Genomic DNA, 17,547 nt, shown 5'->3' with positions numbered 1-17,547 from the left:
AATGAAAGAGTGAAAATATATAAGAGGAAGTTTATGATGTAGAATAGGAATTTGAGTGGTGTGTGATGAGTTAGAAGTACTAGTGTATCTATCACAACCTACCTGTGCATGTTAGCAGAAGCACATGATGGGCCTATGATCATATGTACCCTTTACTCTTGGCTGGCTTCTGCACATCCTTGCCATCACAAATTCAATGGGCCAATCTTGCATTTATTCATTTTTGACACCATGCATCTATCCATTCCATGCTGCTGCTACTGCAAAGATGAAATAATATTCATGCCTTTTTTTCATAAGGTATATATGTCTCCCATCTCAAGAAAAGTTGGTTATTTGATCTTTCCTACTGGGTGATGGAATATTTGGATTTCAGGTATAGGAGAAAGAGGGAAAAGCTGTTTTAAATAAGGACTGCAGGACGAAAAATGAATATCATGGTTGGTAGTATCATTTTACATGTTTCATTCTCTACCTACTTTTGTGATTGCGAAGGTAAATATTTGTATTCATCGAGAAGAAAATGAGTTATTTTCTTGGCTGCATTGGGGTGAAATAAGCTTCCAGAAAAACCAATTAATTATCTTTACTTTGGACTGTATATTATATTGGCTCTGTTAAAATCAGGATCCCTAAATTGTATGTTGTGTGTACTCTTGCCTTTAATAGGTATGATACAGAGGCTACATATTTTGATGAAGGTGTTAGATCTTCAAAGCGGAAACATTTGGAAGAGAAGCTTTTGCAAGTAATTGTTCTTAAGCTTCATATTGTTTCTAACCTCACATTTCTGGTTTGCACTTTACATAAAACAGGAGTTATCATGCATGACTCAACTCTTGGTCTCCTTTCATTAGCAAGACATTGGTAGTTTTCCATATAAGAGTTGATGTTCAGGGGTTGAGGGCGTGGACAGTTCCATTTTTACTTTCCTTTTCTTCTTTTCTTTAACTGTTTATTTACCTTTTCTTTTAATTGTTTATGAATAGCTCATCCAACCAGCATACCAGTCCATGTTGGGACATATACGCTCTGGGACCTTGGATAGATTCAAAGAAGCATTTGAGAATACCTTGAATGAGGGTAAAGAATTTTCTGTGGCTGCTCGTGACTGCACAGATTATTTTATGGCACAGTTTGATGAAGCATCTGCAGGTACAGTTCTATACATAAAAAGTGCCATGCCTGATGTTACTTGGATGGATACGAATTCTTTTCACTCAATTACGAGATTCACTTTTTTTCTTCTTCTTTCTTTTCTCATCAAATGATAACATCTTGGAAGGCATTTGGATGAGGCACATAGCATTACTGCTAGTGGCTACTTAGAGATATTTTGTTCTTTTTTAGTAAAGCTCTAGGATTGTTCCTGATGAGGTTGAGAACATTTTGTATTTATAGTTCACAGGAGGATGTTATTCCAAAAAAGAGATTGATGAAATGAGGATAGAGTGGGCAGAGTTTCTAAGTTCGATTGATGATTGATGATAGTAAGTTTGATACAAAGTTAATTCTTTAATATTTTTTAGATCTAAAGTTTATAAACTAATACATTCATATTTTGATCATGCAGATGGTGTAACTTTGACACTCAAGTAACCTCATTTTTGACTCACATGTATTATGATCAACAATATTTTTTTGGATTTGATGTAGGATGTTTGTTTGTATGATGGATACTTTTTCAATGTAGGATGATAATTAACTTTGAAACTAATGAATGACCTTTTTATTATTTGTGTATATATTTTAAATTATTTATTATGAATTTTTAGATCTCATAAAATATTTATTTGAAAAATAGGAAATTTAAGTATAATTACAAAATTAAAATAAAAAATTAAAAAATTCAACGAATAGACAACATGCGCATGCACGTTGTCTATCAGCTAATAGACAACATGCGCATGCGCGTTGTCTATCAGCTAATACACAACATGCGCATGCACGTCGTCTATTAGCTGATAGACGACGCGCATGCGCATGTTGTCTATTAGCTGATAGACAACGCGCATGCGCATGTGGTCTATAAGTTGATAGACAACACGCATGCGCATGTTGTCTATTAGCGCCCTCAAATAGACTACACCTACATACATGACATGCGATTTTCAAATAGATGACACGCTTCCCATGTTGTCTATTAGCATTTTTCTTGTAGTGGACCCTTACTCCACTTTAATTATTTTAACTCTCACATAAAATGTGGGACCCTTATTCCACTCACAACACATCAATCACTTTATTAAAACCCGTGCCGTTCTCAACTGGATACCAAAAGCCGGGTCGGAGGGAATAATTAGTAATTCAATTAACAATTAATAAATTCTAATTGTGTGTTGATAATTCTTAATTGAGGATATTAAATCATAATTAGAAGTCTAACTAATTAAATATACTAGTATATATAGTACTCTTCTTAACAAATGCATGATTAATCACGTGGTGTACGTCGTCTTTAACGATATGAAACAAATAATATTTGTACATATACCTATGTCTCGTAATTTTCGATTAGAAAGTTTCATGTATGCATATATATTGGAATATTTAAAGTGTAACTCCCAATTAAGCTCCAAGCCTCCAACAATTAAAACTTAGGCTCCTTAGTTCATTAAATTTCAGATTGTGGCATTATTAAATCTATTAAACACTACATGTACTTTATAAATGTCATTGTATAGAAATAATTACTAATATAAGAGAATGGTCAACATAGAATGATAAATGGCACACTATATTATTTTCTTTTATATGTATTTTTTTTTCTTTATATGCGTCATAAGTATGCGCTTAATATTACTCCATCCATCCGTCCCACTAAAAATGACATGTATTTTAATTTGGGGCGTCCCACTATAAGTGAATTGTTTTCATAAATAGAAAAATTTAACCCTTAAAAAAATGTGGGTCCTATATCTTTTAACAAATTTACACATTCTCCTTAATTTTCGTATCAAGAAGTTTTGAGTTACTTATAGTGGGACGGAAGGAGTACTATTTTGGTATTCAATGCATAATAAAAAGTTTGTATCCGCATGTATATGTTTTATTCCAAGAAATATTTTTCAATTAATATAAATTGATATTTCACACATGTTGTGTATATACGAAAAATCATTAGAGTTTTATTGCTATGTCTATTAAAATATTTTATATACAGTAGAATACGCTGTATCATGAATAGTAGTATTAATTAGTAAAAGTCAAATTAGCTGTACGTACTTTGACTCTATTATTTAATTATCGTTGTATCTCCACCTAAATTGAATGCTTGATTTAATCGCAATTATGGCAAACTTAAAAGGACCAGAAAATATATTTTGAAAGTTATGATGTGTAAACTTTGACCTAGACGGAAGTAGAAAAAATACTGGAGGAAATTATATTTAGAAATTTGAGAAGACAATTTTTTTACGATTTCTTTTTAAAAAATTACAAAATATGTTTAATATATAATCAAATCAGCAAATATGGAACATTAGTCCGACAAAATTGAAAAACTACCCGCATGCAGACAAAATTGAACTCAAGATTTCAGATGAGATTGAACCCAATACTTCTCATAAAGAAGAATCTTCGAGTGTCTCAACTTTATCATTTGAGTTAGGTTTCATTAGCAATTTTTTACTATTTTGATTTGGTAATTAATGACGACTTTTAAGTAATGATTTTTAAGTAATGATTCGTAAAAAAACGTAATTATAAAGTTTCATGAGGATGAAAAAGAAGAAGTGTTAAGCCTTATGGCCCATAAACATTGGTTTATTTGCTTTTATTTTTATACGACTTTTAAATTATTACGATTACAGCAACACATATATTTATTTTTTATTTATTTATTTTGTAATTACAACATTCCTAGTATTTTCAGTAATAAAACTATGACATTTCATCGGTAAAATATTGATTTTTATCATTGTCGTTCAATAATAATAACAATATTTACAAGGTTCGTATTTGAATCAAGTCCAATATCTTCACTTTATTTTATTTTGAGGAATCTCAAGTCTCACTTACGATATATTAAAACCATTATTAACAAGCTTGCGAATGAATCTTAATGCATGGAAAATCGTAAATCATATATTAACTCACAAATATTATCTGATAATCACAATATCTTTTTTTTTATATAGTAATACGCTCCCGTTCCAACTAATAGGTTGAGGGTTCGAATCACCAAGAAGGAAAATGAGAACTATCTTCTTTTAAGAAAAGAAAAAAAATGATCTTGATAATCACTTCGTATGAATATTTATATAAACTTTTATAATATGGTTGCTAATTAAGTAAATATGTGAAATTGATATATTCATTAATATATAGCACACGGCATTTAAGACATTAATTAGCACTCAAAATGCGGCTATATAATTAAGTTTCTACGAGGCTGACATATTTTTGTTTTTAAAAATATTTAATCTATGAAGCTGACATAATTTTGTTTCTTATGATGTGTATCGCAAATTTACAAATCGAGTATCACAAATATTAGAAATTCACAAACATGCAACTAATTAATCTATACATATTTCTTTTAGATATACACGATTCATTTCGTAATTTATTTATTTATTTATTATTAATATATCTGCAAAGATGTTAGCTTTTCTAAAATGTCTCCAATTTGCCATCAAACATATTTTCCAAATTAACAAATGAAAGTATTATGCAATCTAGAAACTTCTCTAAATCTTTAACCTTCAATCAGAAACTTAATTATTTAGATTTTTCACTTTTCACTGCATGAGCTTATCTCGAAGTTAACTTTTTGAAAAAAATTACATCAAAATAAGTTCACGTACTAAAAATAATACTCCCTCTGTCCCATGTACTATGAAACATGACTCATTTTTTTTCGGCATGGAAATTAAGAAATTGATATTTTATATGTTAAGTGTGACAGGTGAAAAAGTGAAAAGGTGAATAAAAGATAAACTTTTTGTCATTTTTAGAAACAGGTCAAACTTTGTGGGACAAACCAAAAAAAAAATTGGATCATATTTCATGGGACAGAGGTAGTAATATAAACTCTTGATACAAAATGAAATTACTATATGCCAGAAATATTTTGTGGAGGGAACTAACCACATATGAAATGTTTATACTTTCGTAAATAGAGAAGTTCCCCGATCTAATCAAACCACTTTTGTGTGATCAAACCAAAAAATTGACTTTCCCATTAATTCATGAAGATGAGCTATTAAAACACACACCTAATTTAGAACAACCTAAGTTCAATTACCTAATCAAGTCTAATAACCTCCTCACATTTTTCACTCAATATAAACACTTAATTATTAAGATCACTTTTGTTTGAAGATTTAAGTTTTTATATTTTTAATAATAAAGAGTTTAATTGAGTGAAATTTTTCAATTTTGATATAAAATTACCAAGTAAAAAATTACACACTTTTATGTTTTTATATAAAATCTTCCTAATAGTATGATTTTTAATTTTGATAATCCACATTATTTAAGAAAAAAACACACAGAATAATCTAATTATGAGTTATGAAAATTTTACATTAATCTCATATACAAGAAAATACAAATGGCAATGCCACATGGCACATTCTATCTTAGAGATAGATAGGGTGGTGGTGGTAATAAAGAGTTTGAGAATTGTTAGTAAGTGGTCCAAGCATGAAGGCATCCCATTCTTGGCTACAACCACCCCACCCCTCCACCACCCACCCATATACCACCCACCACCGTGATCGGTGAATTGCATTAAATATTAAATACTTAATAAATTTTATTTTGGAAGAAAATTTTTAATAAACTTGATGGTATACATGTTTGTATAATTGCATACCTATTAAGTCGAATACTTAGTAATAATTTACTAATTATTCAGCATCAAATGGGACAAAATCAAATCTCATTCGTCACACTTACAAAAAACCACCTTAGAGTTGGGCATTTTTTATCTAAATAATTTAACCTTCGATATTTATCATACTCCCTCAGTCCCGTTATAAATATTCCATTACTTTTTGATATGTAAATTAAGAAATATGTAATTAATAGATAAAGTTAATTGATGAAAATAAATAAATAAATTAAAATTTGTAAAAGTATGTATAAAAAGATATTTGTAATCGTACATCCAATTATGAAAATTATGACATTTATAATGAGATTGAGGAAGTATAAGATTTTGTATGTGAAAAATTTGTCTTTCGATACTAATATAAATTATCAAATAAAACATACATGAAACCACTTTTCCTCGCCACGATTTCACGTATATGCTATATTTTTCATACAACTTAGCTTGCAATATTTACCATGTACGATTTTATGTATGTTAACAATCAATCGAATCTAATGATTTTGTGTTCTTAACTTCCGCCATGTTAGAAGGGAAACTAACAAAGTTGCCCATAATTTAGCAAATTTTGCTACTTCGATTACTGATGTAATGATGTTTTTGTATCTATAATTCATCAAATACATACACAAAACTACTCCTGTTCCGACGATAAAATGCAACTCAACTGTAAAACTATTATTAATTCTTTTTCCAGAAAGTATTAATTCCTTATAAATTATTGAAATTTTGTAAAAATTATCATTTTACAGGTAAACTTTTAAATATGTATTAAAATTAATAATTATAATTTTTTTCATTTTGTCATCTGACTTATTTTCCATCCAAATTTAATGTTGGAGTGACCATTTGAAATGATATACTCCCTCCGTCCCAAACGAAATGTCCTATTTCTTTTCGGCACGTAGATTAAGAAATGTGTATAAAGTAGATAAAGTGGGTTGATAGAAATTATTTAAATATTAAATATAGAGAGAGAGTGTATTGCCAAAAAGGAAACATGACATTTCGTTTGAGACAGCCCAAAAAGGAAAACAGGACATTTCGTTTGAGACGGAGGGAGTATATTCGTTTTAGTAATCGCCAGATTTCAACTCGAACCACTATAACACTAATTTTTGTCGAAAAAAGTGAAACAGAAAATAAGAAAAAATTAATAATTAAATAATTCTAATACTACCAATGTTAAAATTTATGTGTAAAATGATTTTTTCTATAAATTCAATAATTTATATACAATTAACTTTTAAAATAAACAAACACCTCCACCCCACCCCACCCCCCCCACCACCCCCCTAACCCCTATCCCCTCATTCCCACCCACGAAGACAAAACCCCTCCACGAGATCAGGCACATTTTCAACCGGACGATTTTGCCCCTGCTCTTGTATTCAAGCTTTGCGAGCAGCTAGTATAAAACAAGAAGCGACATAGGGGTTTTAGCACTATTTCTTGCCTGGTTTTCCCAAACCCATTAGAGGTTTTGTATGCTCTAATACCATTTCTATCTACCTTTTCTTTTCCCCCATTTTTTATTTCTTCTTTTATGTGTGATTTATTCGCGTCACGTAAATTCGAAATTCTCGTTGCGTAGAGTACTGTATATAAAAAAAAGGCAAAAGGAGAAGCAGACGTCCAGAGTTTATCTTCTTTTGGTCAAATTATTCATCAGGTAATTGTTTTTTTGTTTGTATAATTCTCTTGCGTGTGCTGTTGGTGCGCCATTTCTGGCATTTTTTTTTTCGTTCTATTCTCTTCGCCTCTGGATTTGGGGGTTTATGTGAATCTGGTAAGGTTTTGGGTTTTGTTTGCTTATTTTGCTGTTTTGATCGACTGATTTGATTTCCGAGTGTAATTGTGGGAATTCGAGCTGATCCTGCTGAGATCTGACTAAATTTGCGGAATTGTGTGACTTTTTGGGTGATTGATGCGCTTAGAAGCGAACCATGGGTATTTTCGTTAGAACCGAGAATTGATTCTGGAATTCGAAGTTGTTGCTTTCATTTCTTCATTTGTCCCGGAAGAGAGATCGTTGAGGGGAAAAAATACACGTTGTTATGTGTGTGTATATATATATATGTGTGTGTGTGTGTGTATTATATCTGTAATAGCAAAATTTGGGGTGGTCTGAAAGCTGATCGGGCTTCGGAATCATATAATTGGATCTGATGAGTGCCGGATTCTGATATTTTGGTTGCCCAGAAGCTGCGGATGGAAAAATAATTATCTTTCTCGTCCCAATTGTTTCATATATTTTGGAGTCAACATATTTATTTGAATTGGAGGCATCATCTAATTACGATCTTTAGTTCTACGATGAACTTGTTTAGAAAGCGAAAATTTGGCTGGATCGATTGGGAAAACCTTCTTTATTTTCTAGCTGAATGATCTCGTCTATTGCTGTTAGTAACAGAAACGTAAAGTTCTTTTATTTCTATTATGCCACTATGTTTTGATTTTAGATCTGAGTTCTCGATGATCTTTTCTATTTCACATTCCTACGTTTATGTTTAATCTGTAAAAGATTGTGGAGTGTTTTTCTTGTATTATGGATAATAGAGTTTTCATAATGTTTTCTGAAATGGGACGATAATTACTCCCTCTCTCTCACACACACACATTGATCATGTTCTATATGTTAATGAGTTTTTGTTTACTTATTCATCTATAGTTTCCTAATTGCTCTTTGATATGCTCGTGTTTCTCTATATACATAAAAAGGCATGGTGAATTTGAATTTCCTGTAGGTTAAAGGTGATTTGGCAACATCATATTTCTTAAACTGGAGATCTCGTAGTGGCATGCTTCCTAGAATATGGTGCCGAAAAAGAGGCTGGATTATCGGTTCAATGGTCGTCGATCCCCAATTATTCCCAAAGCTCCCAGATCAATCAGGGTAACCATGTTTCCCATTGCTTTCCATAATATTCAGTATGTGATCCGGCACCTGATGTTTGTTTGTCATCCCAGAGGAGATGCTCACGCAAGAATTCAGTCGAGGACAACAAACTTTGTGCCTTTGAATTACTTGCAGCTGTAGCTGGTAAGCTGTTACAGGAGAGGGAAAGTTCTGTTTCAAGTAATGTAGAAGCTCATGTGGATATTTTCAAAAATGAGATTGTGAAGGGGCAGCCTATAGATGAGCAAACTCCGGAATCAGAGAGCATTGACCATGGAAGTTGTGCTGAGAGTTCTTTTATGCCTGAAGCATCTGTTCTGGAGCCCGATCTCTCATCCAAATTCAAGGGACTACCACAAACAGATAATGATTCTGTCTTGGAACACACTTCTGTGCTTGCAATTCCTGATGTGAAGAAACTTGATTGTGATTCGATACAGGGAACCTGTCAAGTTAATAATGCAGATGGAAATACCAACTGTGAAGTTGGGGACTCCATCTTTGTTGGTAATAATATCAATCTTAGAGTAGACGGTCAGCAAGGTATGCATTTGGGGGATGACGCTAACCCTTCGAATGTAAAGGATCCTATTGGAGAATGTGTGAATAGTAATATGCTAATTAAGTCAGATAATAGTGTACAGTTGCCCTTGTACAGGGACCCCGTTCTTCATACTCCACTGCAAAAGCAGTGGAATACTGTAAAATTAGGAATTAGAGATGATGACGATAATTCGTTTGGGTGCACTAAACTGAGCACCAAGTTTAGGCCCTTTAGGCCACAGCCGCGAACTGGTCACCGAAGAATAAGGAAGATGCTGTCATCCAAATACAGGAAGATGGCTCCAAAGCTAAGGAGTTGTGAACTTTATAACTCTAGTAAGTGGGGATTACTTGCTTATCTGAGTTTGATTTTCTCAAGTTTTCTGCATTTTCAATAATGTAGTCTGGACGAGCATATAATTGTCCTTATTCAACTAACTATATCCCTTCCTGTATGCTTTTGGATTTTTCAGGGGATGGAGTGAAGTCATTTTACCAATATAGGAAGAGAATTTATACTGAAGAGAGATGTCTACAAGCACCCATCAAGAAAAGGAAACTGTTTGATCACAGGAGTACAGTTGCACATGATCAGGATGCCAGTAGTAATAGCATCTCCAATTCACGAGAGAAGGGGGTGTGCATGGATAAGAGTAACTCAGGTATCATGTTGGAAAGAGATCCTCTATCATGCTTGTTATTTGAAACTCTTGCTGTTGGCGTTATATATAATATATCTAAATAAGTAATGCTATATTTTGCAGTGAGTGGTGCATCAACTACTGTGAAAGGTCATAAAAAAGGCAAGGATCCTCATGGTATTAGAATTATTATTCTGAAACACTCAATTTCCTGTATTTTATCTCTCTTTGTTGACATGAACAAGTTCTTACACTTGTCTTGTCTCTTCTTTCAGTGAAATTCAGCATCAAGTCCTTCAAGGTTCCGGAACTTTACATTGAGGTCCCTGAAACTACAAGTGTTGGTTCTCTGAAGGTTTGTGTCCGTTCACTTTCCTGATATGTTACTCCTGCAATTTGCTATGCTGGGTGAATTTATTCAAACAAGTATTAAGCTCTGCTATTCGACATTTTTTTAGAGAACTGTGATGGAGGCACTTACTGCACTTCTTGGAAGTGGAGTACGAGTTGGGGTAGTTCTTCAAGGGAAGAAAGTTCGAGATGACAACAGAACTTTACAGCAGGCTGGTATTTCTCAGAACAGTAATCTTGACACTCTGGGTTTTACATTGGAGCCGAGTTTTACAAATATTTGCTCTTCGATGAGTCCCAAAAAACTTAGCCCAGTACTGCCATGTGACGCAGATCAGGAGTTACTGAGGTATGATTATTTCTTAAGCTTTTCTGTTGGAGTTTAGTCTATCAATGACCATCTTGGTATTTATTTTTTAACATACATGTTTAAGCTTTCCTCAAAATGGATTGTAATTAAACCTGCTATTGATGAAAATGGTACAAGCCTTAATTGTTCCTTTTTATCTTGTTTTCTCTCTTGTTGTGGTGGTTGATGGTTTTCCTTCCCTGCACTCGGTTTCATCCTGAGTGAATATCTTTTAACTGACACATCACTGAGCTCCTTAGATTCAACATTCATATCACTACTGTTATCTAAGTTGAGAGCTGAAGTTATTGCTTTATCTCTAATCTAGTGGAAGATGTCCGACTTAATTCCATACAGAGTTGACCCCTCTCTTTGTTTATGATGTTCTGTAGGTCTCCCGCCACTCCAATGGTTGATTCAGGGATTTCAAATACCTCAGTAGACCCCCCTTATACAAGTAAAGTTGACGAAGATGTGGTTACCAGTGATTTTATGTCCACCCCACAGACTCCTACAAATGAGACAGTGAATGGAACACTTCCTGATTCCAAGGCATTAGTTCCAGTTTCTCCAACGAACTCGGAGTCACTTGCAGTAGTTCCAGCGAACCCCAAACCCAAAAGGAGCGAACTGTCGCAGCGCAGAACTAGGAGGCCATTCTCCGTAGGTGAAGTTGAGGCGCTCGTTGAAGCTGTTGAAAGACTCGGGACCGGAAGGTAAGAATGTAGTACACATACTTGGCTTGACACATATGTAGGTCGGCAAGATTTGCTTCTGGTCCATCCCATTGCATTTCCGTCTCTAATAACCTTTTGCTTATGCAGGTGGCGTGATGTCAAAATGGGTGCTTTCGAGCATGCAGATCACCGGACATATGTCGACTTAAAGGTACGCTCCTGCACATCAAGATTTCAACTATGGATATACTTGGTATTTTGTTTATTGTTTTATTGGTCTTAGCATGCTTTTTTTTTTCCAGCTTTTTGGGTTTTAGTTTCTGTCTGCTAGGTTGTGATAATTTTATATAATCTGCATAAGACAGGCTGTTAGGCATATAATATTACCAACTGAATCTCATGATTTATATATTAACATTAAAAGGCTAAGGAATCTTGCACATGGGATGCTGTGGTCAGGACCTAAACTCATTAGGATTTGTTAAATTAGGCAAATTAATAACTAGCTTTACTCCCATGTGATGTGGATTTTGTTGTTTAAAACAGGATAAATGGAAGACTTTAGTTCACACAGCTGGCATATCTCCTCATCAAAGAAGGGGAGAGCCGGTGCCACAGGATCTGTTGGATCGCGTCTTAGCCGCGCACTCCTATTGGTCGCTGCATCAGTCGAAACAACACGGGAAACAATCGCCCGAACCCCTCAAGACTGTGGATCCTAACAAGGAGACAGTAGGAGGAGCTTGAATGATCACAACTCCTAGTTTAGGGAGGTGTAAAAAGGTGTAAAGAACGCGTCGCGTTTTAAGTTTTTTTCTTTATTTTTAGCAATCTCACTCACTGATTTGTTGTTTTTAAGATTACTTTGGATAGACTGATGTTTATCTTTTGTACATGATTTGTGGAATAAAGGGGTTTCTTTTTCCTTTTTCTTTTGTATTTGTGTTCGTTATAATTCTTTTGATTTAAGATTGTTCGATTATTGAATAGGGAAACACGCTTCTTCAACTGTGTACATGCGTTTTTCCATTTATATCCAGACCTTGTGATTAACTTAAATTAAAATGAAATGAGTATATATTTCTTAATCGAGAAATGATGAAATGAGAAAGAATATACTCTAATTCGAGACAGAATAATTATAAACACGCAATATTATTAAAATAAAATTGATATTATTAAATCTTGTGAGAGAAAAAAGAGTAGCTGTGATTGGTTGGTATAACCTGTTACCTGTATTTTATATAGTTTGGCGGTGAGGTAGAGAAGCACGTTGGTGCACGTGACTGTTAATGTTATCGCCTCAAAAGCTGGACACATATGATTGACTTTGCCACCTCATACACACATATTGTAAGAAAATAGGACACGTAAATTAAAAAAAAATATAGATAAGATAAGAAATAGACAAAATAAATTAAAAGAGAGATAGAGATAGTAGTGAAAAAGTAAAAGAGAAATAAAGTAAATATGAGAGAGATGTGAGAATAAATAAAGTAAATTATTTCTTTTTTTGAGTTGGAAAATTATAGATGAGATGTCCAAAAAGAAAATTTGAGATGTCATTATTAGAACAGAGAGAGTATTATCTAGTGATGTCAGTCGGACCAGTCCACTCAATTTTCGGCCAGCCCATTTGTTGTCGGGTTATTTTCGATTCGGGTTAATCGGTTTTTATTTTTCGGGCTAAAATATTTCGACCCTAACTCTAATCCACCCGGTTTCAAGCTAGTCCGTCAGGTCTGTAAGTTTACGATTTTTGTACATTTTTAATTTTTTTTACAGATAATTATATTTTTATAATAAAATATATATCGTGTCTTTTAAATTAAAATATTTCGCTATGTTTTAGATAAATAATAATAAAAAATTAATGCTATTTTAATATAAGTTTACATTTGCTGTGCATTTATACTACCAAAAAGTGCCTAGATTCAGATGGTAAATTGTTGTTTTTTGCTAGTAGTATTTTATTTGGAAATCTATTGAAATGATTTCGAAAGAAAGCATAATTTGTATAAATCAAACAGTTGTGTCAGCGACTCAGCGGTAGAGGCTCAAGTCGTATCGTATTTCGTATCTCGTGACGGATTATACTTGTCGGCGTAATATTTTATACAATAAAATATACTGCTAAAATAAATAATAAATTGAAAAAGGAGAAGAAGAAGTTGAAGCATAAGAAATAAGAAATTGAAAAAGATACTCTCATCATGTGTATCTTGAATATCACATGCAAAAAAAAATAGTTAAAAAATTAGTACGATTTTTCTCTTTAACGTGATTTGAATTTTCTTTCCACAAATATTCTTTCAGAAAAAAGAAAATTATCACGAAAGGAGGGTTAATCAAAGTGTATAACAACAATTATAGACATTTCTCATGGAAAAGAAGGGAGAAAAAAAAACTAGTATTAAATAATTTGGTTGAATGGTGGGTCTAATAATTATAATAATACATTTATAAATAAGAGATAATATTGAAGATTATAATTTATTATATCGTGTGGATGAAATAAGACTTATTTTTATATTAATTTTAAATTGATTAAATGGTGAGTCCAATAATATTAATAATGATGAGACATCTCATTAATCATTATGAAAAGTGGGACATTTGTAAGAGCACAGAGGGAGTATAACTTTATTACTGTCTCCATTCGTGAAAATAGGTCGTAAAGAAGTGCTGTGCGAATTTAAAAAAGATTAATTATATATTTAGTGAGTGGAGAAAGAGCCTCTAAATTAAAAGAAATAGACAAAATTAATGACAGAAAGATTTTAATAAATAAATAAATAGTGGATCAATGAATGACAAAAAAGGTCAAAACATATTTTTTTAAAAAATAACGAAAATAATAAATTAGGACTTATTTTTGTGATTTCTTTTTTATTGTTATCTATTTATGAAAAATTTAGTATTTCCTTTTTTTGTGGAGTTATAAAAGGAAAAGAAAAGGTTAATGAGAGCGGTTGAGGATTTAGATGACGTGAAAACCAAGGAATTAAAGAAGAAGAAGAAGAAGAAAGATGGCCACACGCAACCTCTTTACAAATTTTGTTTTTAAGTTAAGCATTCACCTCACCTAACTTTTATACCAGCCTGCCAACAAGTATTCTTTCTGCATTTTAATAATATTCCCTCCGTCTATCAAATATTGTCTTAATTTGCTATTTTTAATCGTTCACAAAAAGTTATCTTAATATACTTTTAATAAATTTGTGAATTCGTTTATCCACTCATTAACATGTGAGCTTCATTCTCCACTCACGAATTTAATTAACTTATTTTTATTTTTTATTTTATTTATGGGCCTCTTCTTAAAACTTTTGTCCCTCTCATTTATGACAAAATGTCGTGGACGAAGGAACCGAGGCAGTAACAAATTAATACTCTCTATGTTCGAACAATAATGAACCGATATTAGTGAGACAAAGGGAGTAGCATGAATGATTCTCTTGGAGTGATGGGTAGAGTCAGTGAGTTCGTGGCATAACAAGGCAAGATCAGGTCTAGATCGGGTCCATTATTGTCCTTAAAAATAAGATACTGTGAGTGCTACGAGCTTATTTGAGTTTAATTGAGTTTAAATGAACTTTCTAAATTTGACTTTATGTTTAAAATAATTTTTTTTTTCTTTTAAAGCAGATTGTTTTATTCACAATGATATAATATTTTTGGTTTTCTACAACAAATAGAATTAATTTGAGATTTAATACAATTATTACTAATTATAGTAATACAAATTCAAGTTGTACCTGTTAATAATTTTATATTTCAAACTAAATCTCATTAAGTCGAATACTATCATGTTTAAGCTTGGGTTATTTAATTGAAGGCTTCTAAAAGTAATTGGGTTATGGGCCTCAATTGGGCCACAGGTTAACCGGTCGAACGGCGTCGTTTAGGTATTGCTTAAACCAGAAGTTGGGAAAGCGGCCCACTTCAAAATGGGCCTTAGTCGGCCCAAACGTTTAGCTGGTCGAACGGCGTCGTTTCGGTATTGCTTAAACCCTGAGAAAAACCCCTCTTTCACTTCCATTTTTCGAAAAAACTGTGACAAAGAAATGAGCGGAGCTCCTGATTTCTTCTACAGAGAAGCTCAGCGCCTTGGTTATGTTGCTCGCTCTGCTTTCAAGGTCTCTCTCTCTAGATTTCCTCATACTTGTTTTCTCTCGAATTAAATGAATTTTATCCGAAAATTTTGCTCAATTTCTGCTGAAATTGGATTGGGGATTTCAGTTGATTCAGATGCAGAAGCAGTACAAGATCATAAGCCCCGGCGGTTCTGTTCTCGATCTAGGCTGTGCTCCCGGTGCTTGGCTTCAGGTACAACAGTACTATTATCGCTTTGATTGTGTTAAAGATTGTAATTGAGCTGATTGAATTGAGAAATGTGGTTGCTGCGATTGTAATCTGGTTTCGACTGCAGGTGGCATGTCAGAATTTAGGTCCATTGGAGAAGGGCGGAACAGTTGTGGGGATTGATACTAAGGTTTCTTCATATTGTAACTCGTTTTTTCATTAAATTTATCTTCTGTGTTTATTCAACTGTGTTTATTAAGTGGATTTGTGGGGTGTGGTGCAGAGCAGAAGGTGAAGGTGCCGCCCCTCCACTGCGATTCGAGGGTTAAAACTGTTTGTGGTGATGTTATGAAGCTACCAAGAGAGAAAGTTAGAGCACTCTCCCCTAAGGTATACGACCTACTACTCGAGCTTTGGATTTTCGAATCAATGCTGATATACATTATACATACACTTTGTTTTCTTTGGTTGCTAGTAAATGCAGTTTGAAATGTTTGTTCTTTATTCTTTTTTCTTGAATAATATGTGTGAGATGTTTGGGCTGTGATATAAATTGGTGATGATTGTCTTTTCTGTGTGGGAAGAATTTGCTGGTTTCTTTGGTTTTGTGAAAGATTAGTTGGAGGCAAATTGATTGATTCTGAAACTAGCTTCTGTTCGACATCTTTAGGCAGAGCTTTGATTTTACATCTTTCTCCAATTTTAAGTATGTATGGTTATGATACAAAATAATCACTTTTTGCCTAAAATTTGTAATTCACTGAGATTATGCGGCTTCGTCTTTAACTGATTACACTAATCACGTATATGAATTCCTATTGGTTGTTTATGCATTAATTAATGCATTTATCTATAGAACAAATGAAAGGGGCAACAGTATACTTGGATTTTCTACATCATGTTACCGAAAAACATTAGCTACGTGAGTATTAGGGGTAATCGGCTTGAGCTGAGTATTAGGCCTTTAAAAGTTCGTGAAGGAATAAAATTGGACAATGAATGTTCTCTATGTTGCTTTACGACAAAACATAGGTTTCGTAAAAGAAACTTAAAATCATCCCATCTCCTCTGACACTAGTCCAAATATAGTTCCTGAAAACTAAGGTGAAGGCATGTTTTGGTTCAACTGTTTTTCAAGTTTAGTGTCATCATTTAACCTCATGAATCACGCTATAGCAATTAGACATTATTAATTTACATCTGTAATGCATCATATTCATGATCCGGCTATTGTTACCCCAATGAGTTTTGACCCATTAGACAGCCTCCAATTGTCCAATTTCATAAATTGCTACCATTTGGATAATGCATTTCATCAATCTACTTGCAGCAAAAGGGGTTCTCCGTCATCCTGTCCGATATGTGCCCCTTAGTTTCTGGAATCACGACTAGGGACGCAGCTCTATCTGCAGAACTGGGGATGCGGGCGCTTGATCTAGCAGTCGGAAAGGCCGCGGTTGATCACACATTACACGACGCGCCACAGGAAGTTCAATCAGACAGTTCTGGCTCAGCCCCGGACACCGGCCGTCTGCTAAAACCAGGAGGCCACCTTATCATTAAGCTTCTTGAGAGTGAAGATGTAAAAGGTTTGCTTCTAATTTCCCTTCTTCACATCTCAAGTTTCTTGCTGAACTCGTTGCCTTTCGTGTTAAATGATGCAGAGTTCAACCAAATATGCAAGCCACTCTTTAGAAAGGCGTCGTGGTTGAGGCCTAAAGCAACCAGATCATGCTCCAGAGAGATCTATCTAATCTGCCAGGGCCTGCTTTAGAAATCAGAAGCAGCAGATTCCGCATAGAACATCTAGATTCTTCTAGAAATTGTTTTTTTTTTAATCTTTTAATGACACGGAATCTATGTTGATTTTTTTATAAAAAAATATAAAAAATCAAATCTTTATACATGGTGGCAATCCGACGAGCTGCATATAGGATATTCAC

General features: G+C 33.5%; 2 protein-coding genes and 1 long non-coding RNA gene across 7 annotated transcripts; all 3 read left to right on the top strand.

Annotated features, from left to right (window-relative positions):
* The first annotated feature begins 316 nt into the window (after positions 1–316).
* LOC131006048 (uncharacterized) lies at positions 317–1,725 on the top strand. The gene is made up of 3 exons (XR_009095402.1): positions 317–748; positions 990–1,490; positions 1,574–1,725. It is a non-coding gene; the product is annotated as an uncharacterized LOC131006048 (long non-coding RNA).
* A 5,482-nt stretch (positions 1,726–7,207) lies between these two features.
* Positions 7,208–12,234, top strand: LOC131005877 (telomere repeat-binding protein 4). 4 transcript variants are annotated; one of them, XM_057932983.1, is made up of 10 exons: positions 7,208–7,511; positions 8,587–8,735; positions 8,810–9,617; positions 9,755–9,943; positions 10,046–10,099; positions 10,198–10,277; positions 10,381–10,622; positions 11,015–11,338; positions 11,447–11,510; positions 11,846–12,234. In XM_057932983.1, exons 2-10 carry the CDS (start codon positions 8,655–8,657, stop codon positions 12,044–12,046), a joined length of 2,043 nt encoding a protein of 680 aa, XP_057788966.1. In that variant the 5' UTR covers positions 7,208–7,511; positions 8,587–8,654; the 3' UTR covers positions 12,047–12,234. The 4 variants fall into 4 exon arrangements, with proteins under 4 accessions (XP_057788966.1, XP_057788968.1, XP_057788967.1 ...); XM_057932985.1 differs by having other exon boundaries at positions 7,272–7,511; positions 10,046–10,084; XM_057932984.1 differs by having other exon boundaries at positions 7,510–7,628.
* Positions 12,235–15,269: 3,035 nt separating this feature from the next.
* LOC131005974 (uncharacterized) lies at positions 15,270–17,510 on the top strand. Of its 2 annotated transcripts, none has more exons than XM_057933115.1 (6): positions 15,270–15,438; positions 15,551–15,628; positions 15,732–15,794; positions 15,893–15,994; positions 16,935–17,193; positions 17,269–17,510. In XM_057933115.1, the coding sequence occupies exons 1-6, from the start codon at positions 15,367–15,369 to the stop codon at positions 17,376–17,378; spliced, it is 684 nt and encodes a 227-aa protein (XP_057789098.1). In that variant the 5' UTR covers positions 15,270–15,366; the 3' UTR covers positions 17,379–17,510. The 2 variants fall into 2 exon arrangements, with proteins under 2 accessions (XP_057789098.1, XP_057789096.1); XM_057933113.1 differs by having other exon boundaries at positions 15,276–15,438; positions 15,542–15,628.
* Positions 17,511–17,547: the final 37 nt, after the last annotated feature.

The sequence above is a fragment of the Salvia miltiorrhiza genome, chromosome 1, assembly GCF_028751815.1.
Source record: "Salvia miltiorrhiza cultivar Shanhuang (shh) chromosome 1, IMPLAD_Smil_shh, whole genome shotgun sequence".
Lineage (NCBI taxonomy): Eukaryota > Viridiplantae > Streptophyta > Magnoliopsida > Lamiales > Lamiaceae > Salvia > Salvia miltiorrhiza.
The sequence above is the reverse complement of the archived record's forward strand: the minus strand, read 5'-3'. Positions and strand labels throughout refer to the sequence as shown.

Excerpts from the sequence above, each read along its gene's own strand:
- LOC131005877 (XM_057932983.1), top strand. The coding sequence starts at position 8,655 with ATGGTGCCGAAAAAGAGGCTGGATTATCGGTTCAATGGTCGTCGATCC. Across the intron at positions 9,944-10,045 it reads CATGGATAAGAGTAACTCAG|TGAGTGGTGCATCAACTACT; the intron begins GTATCATGTTGG and ends TATATTTTGCAG. Across the intron at positions 10,278-10,380 it reads CAAGTGTTGGTTCTCTGAAG|AGAACTGTGATGGAGGCACT; the intron begins GTTTGTGTCCGT and ends ACATTTTTTTAG.
- LOC131005974 (XM_057933113.1), top strand. The coding sequence starts at position 15,367 with ATGAGCGGAGCTCCTGATTTCTTCTACAGAGAAGCTCAGCGCCTTGGT. Across the intron at positions 15,629-15,731 it reads CTCCCGGTGCTTGGCTTCAG|GTGGCATGTCAGAATTTAGG; the intron begins GTACAACAGTAC and ends TTTCGACTGCAG. Across the intron at positions 15,995-16,934 it reads TTAGAGCACTCTCCCCTAAG|CAAAAGGGGTTCTCCGTCAT; the intron begins GTATACGACCTA and ends ATCTACTTGCAG.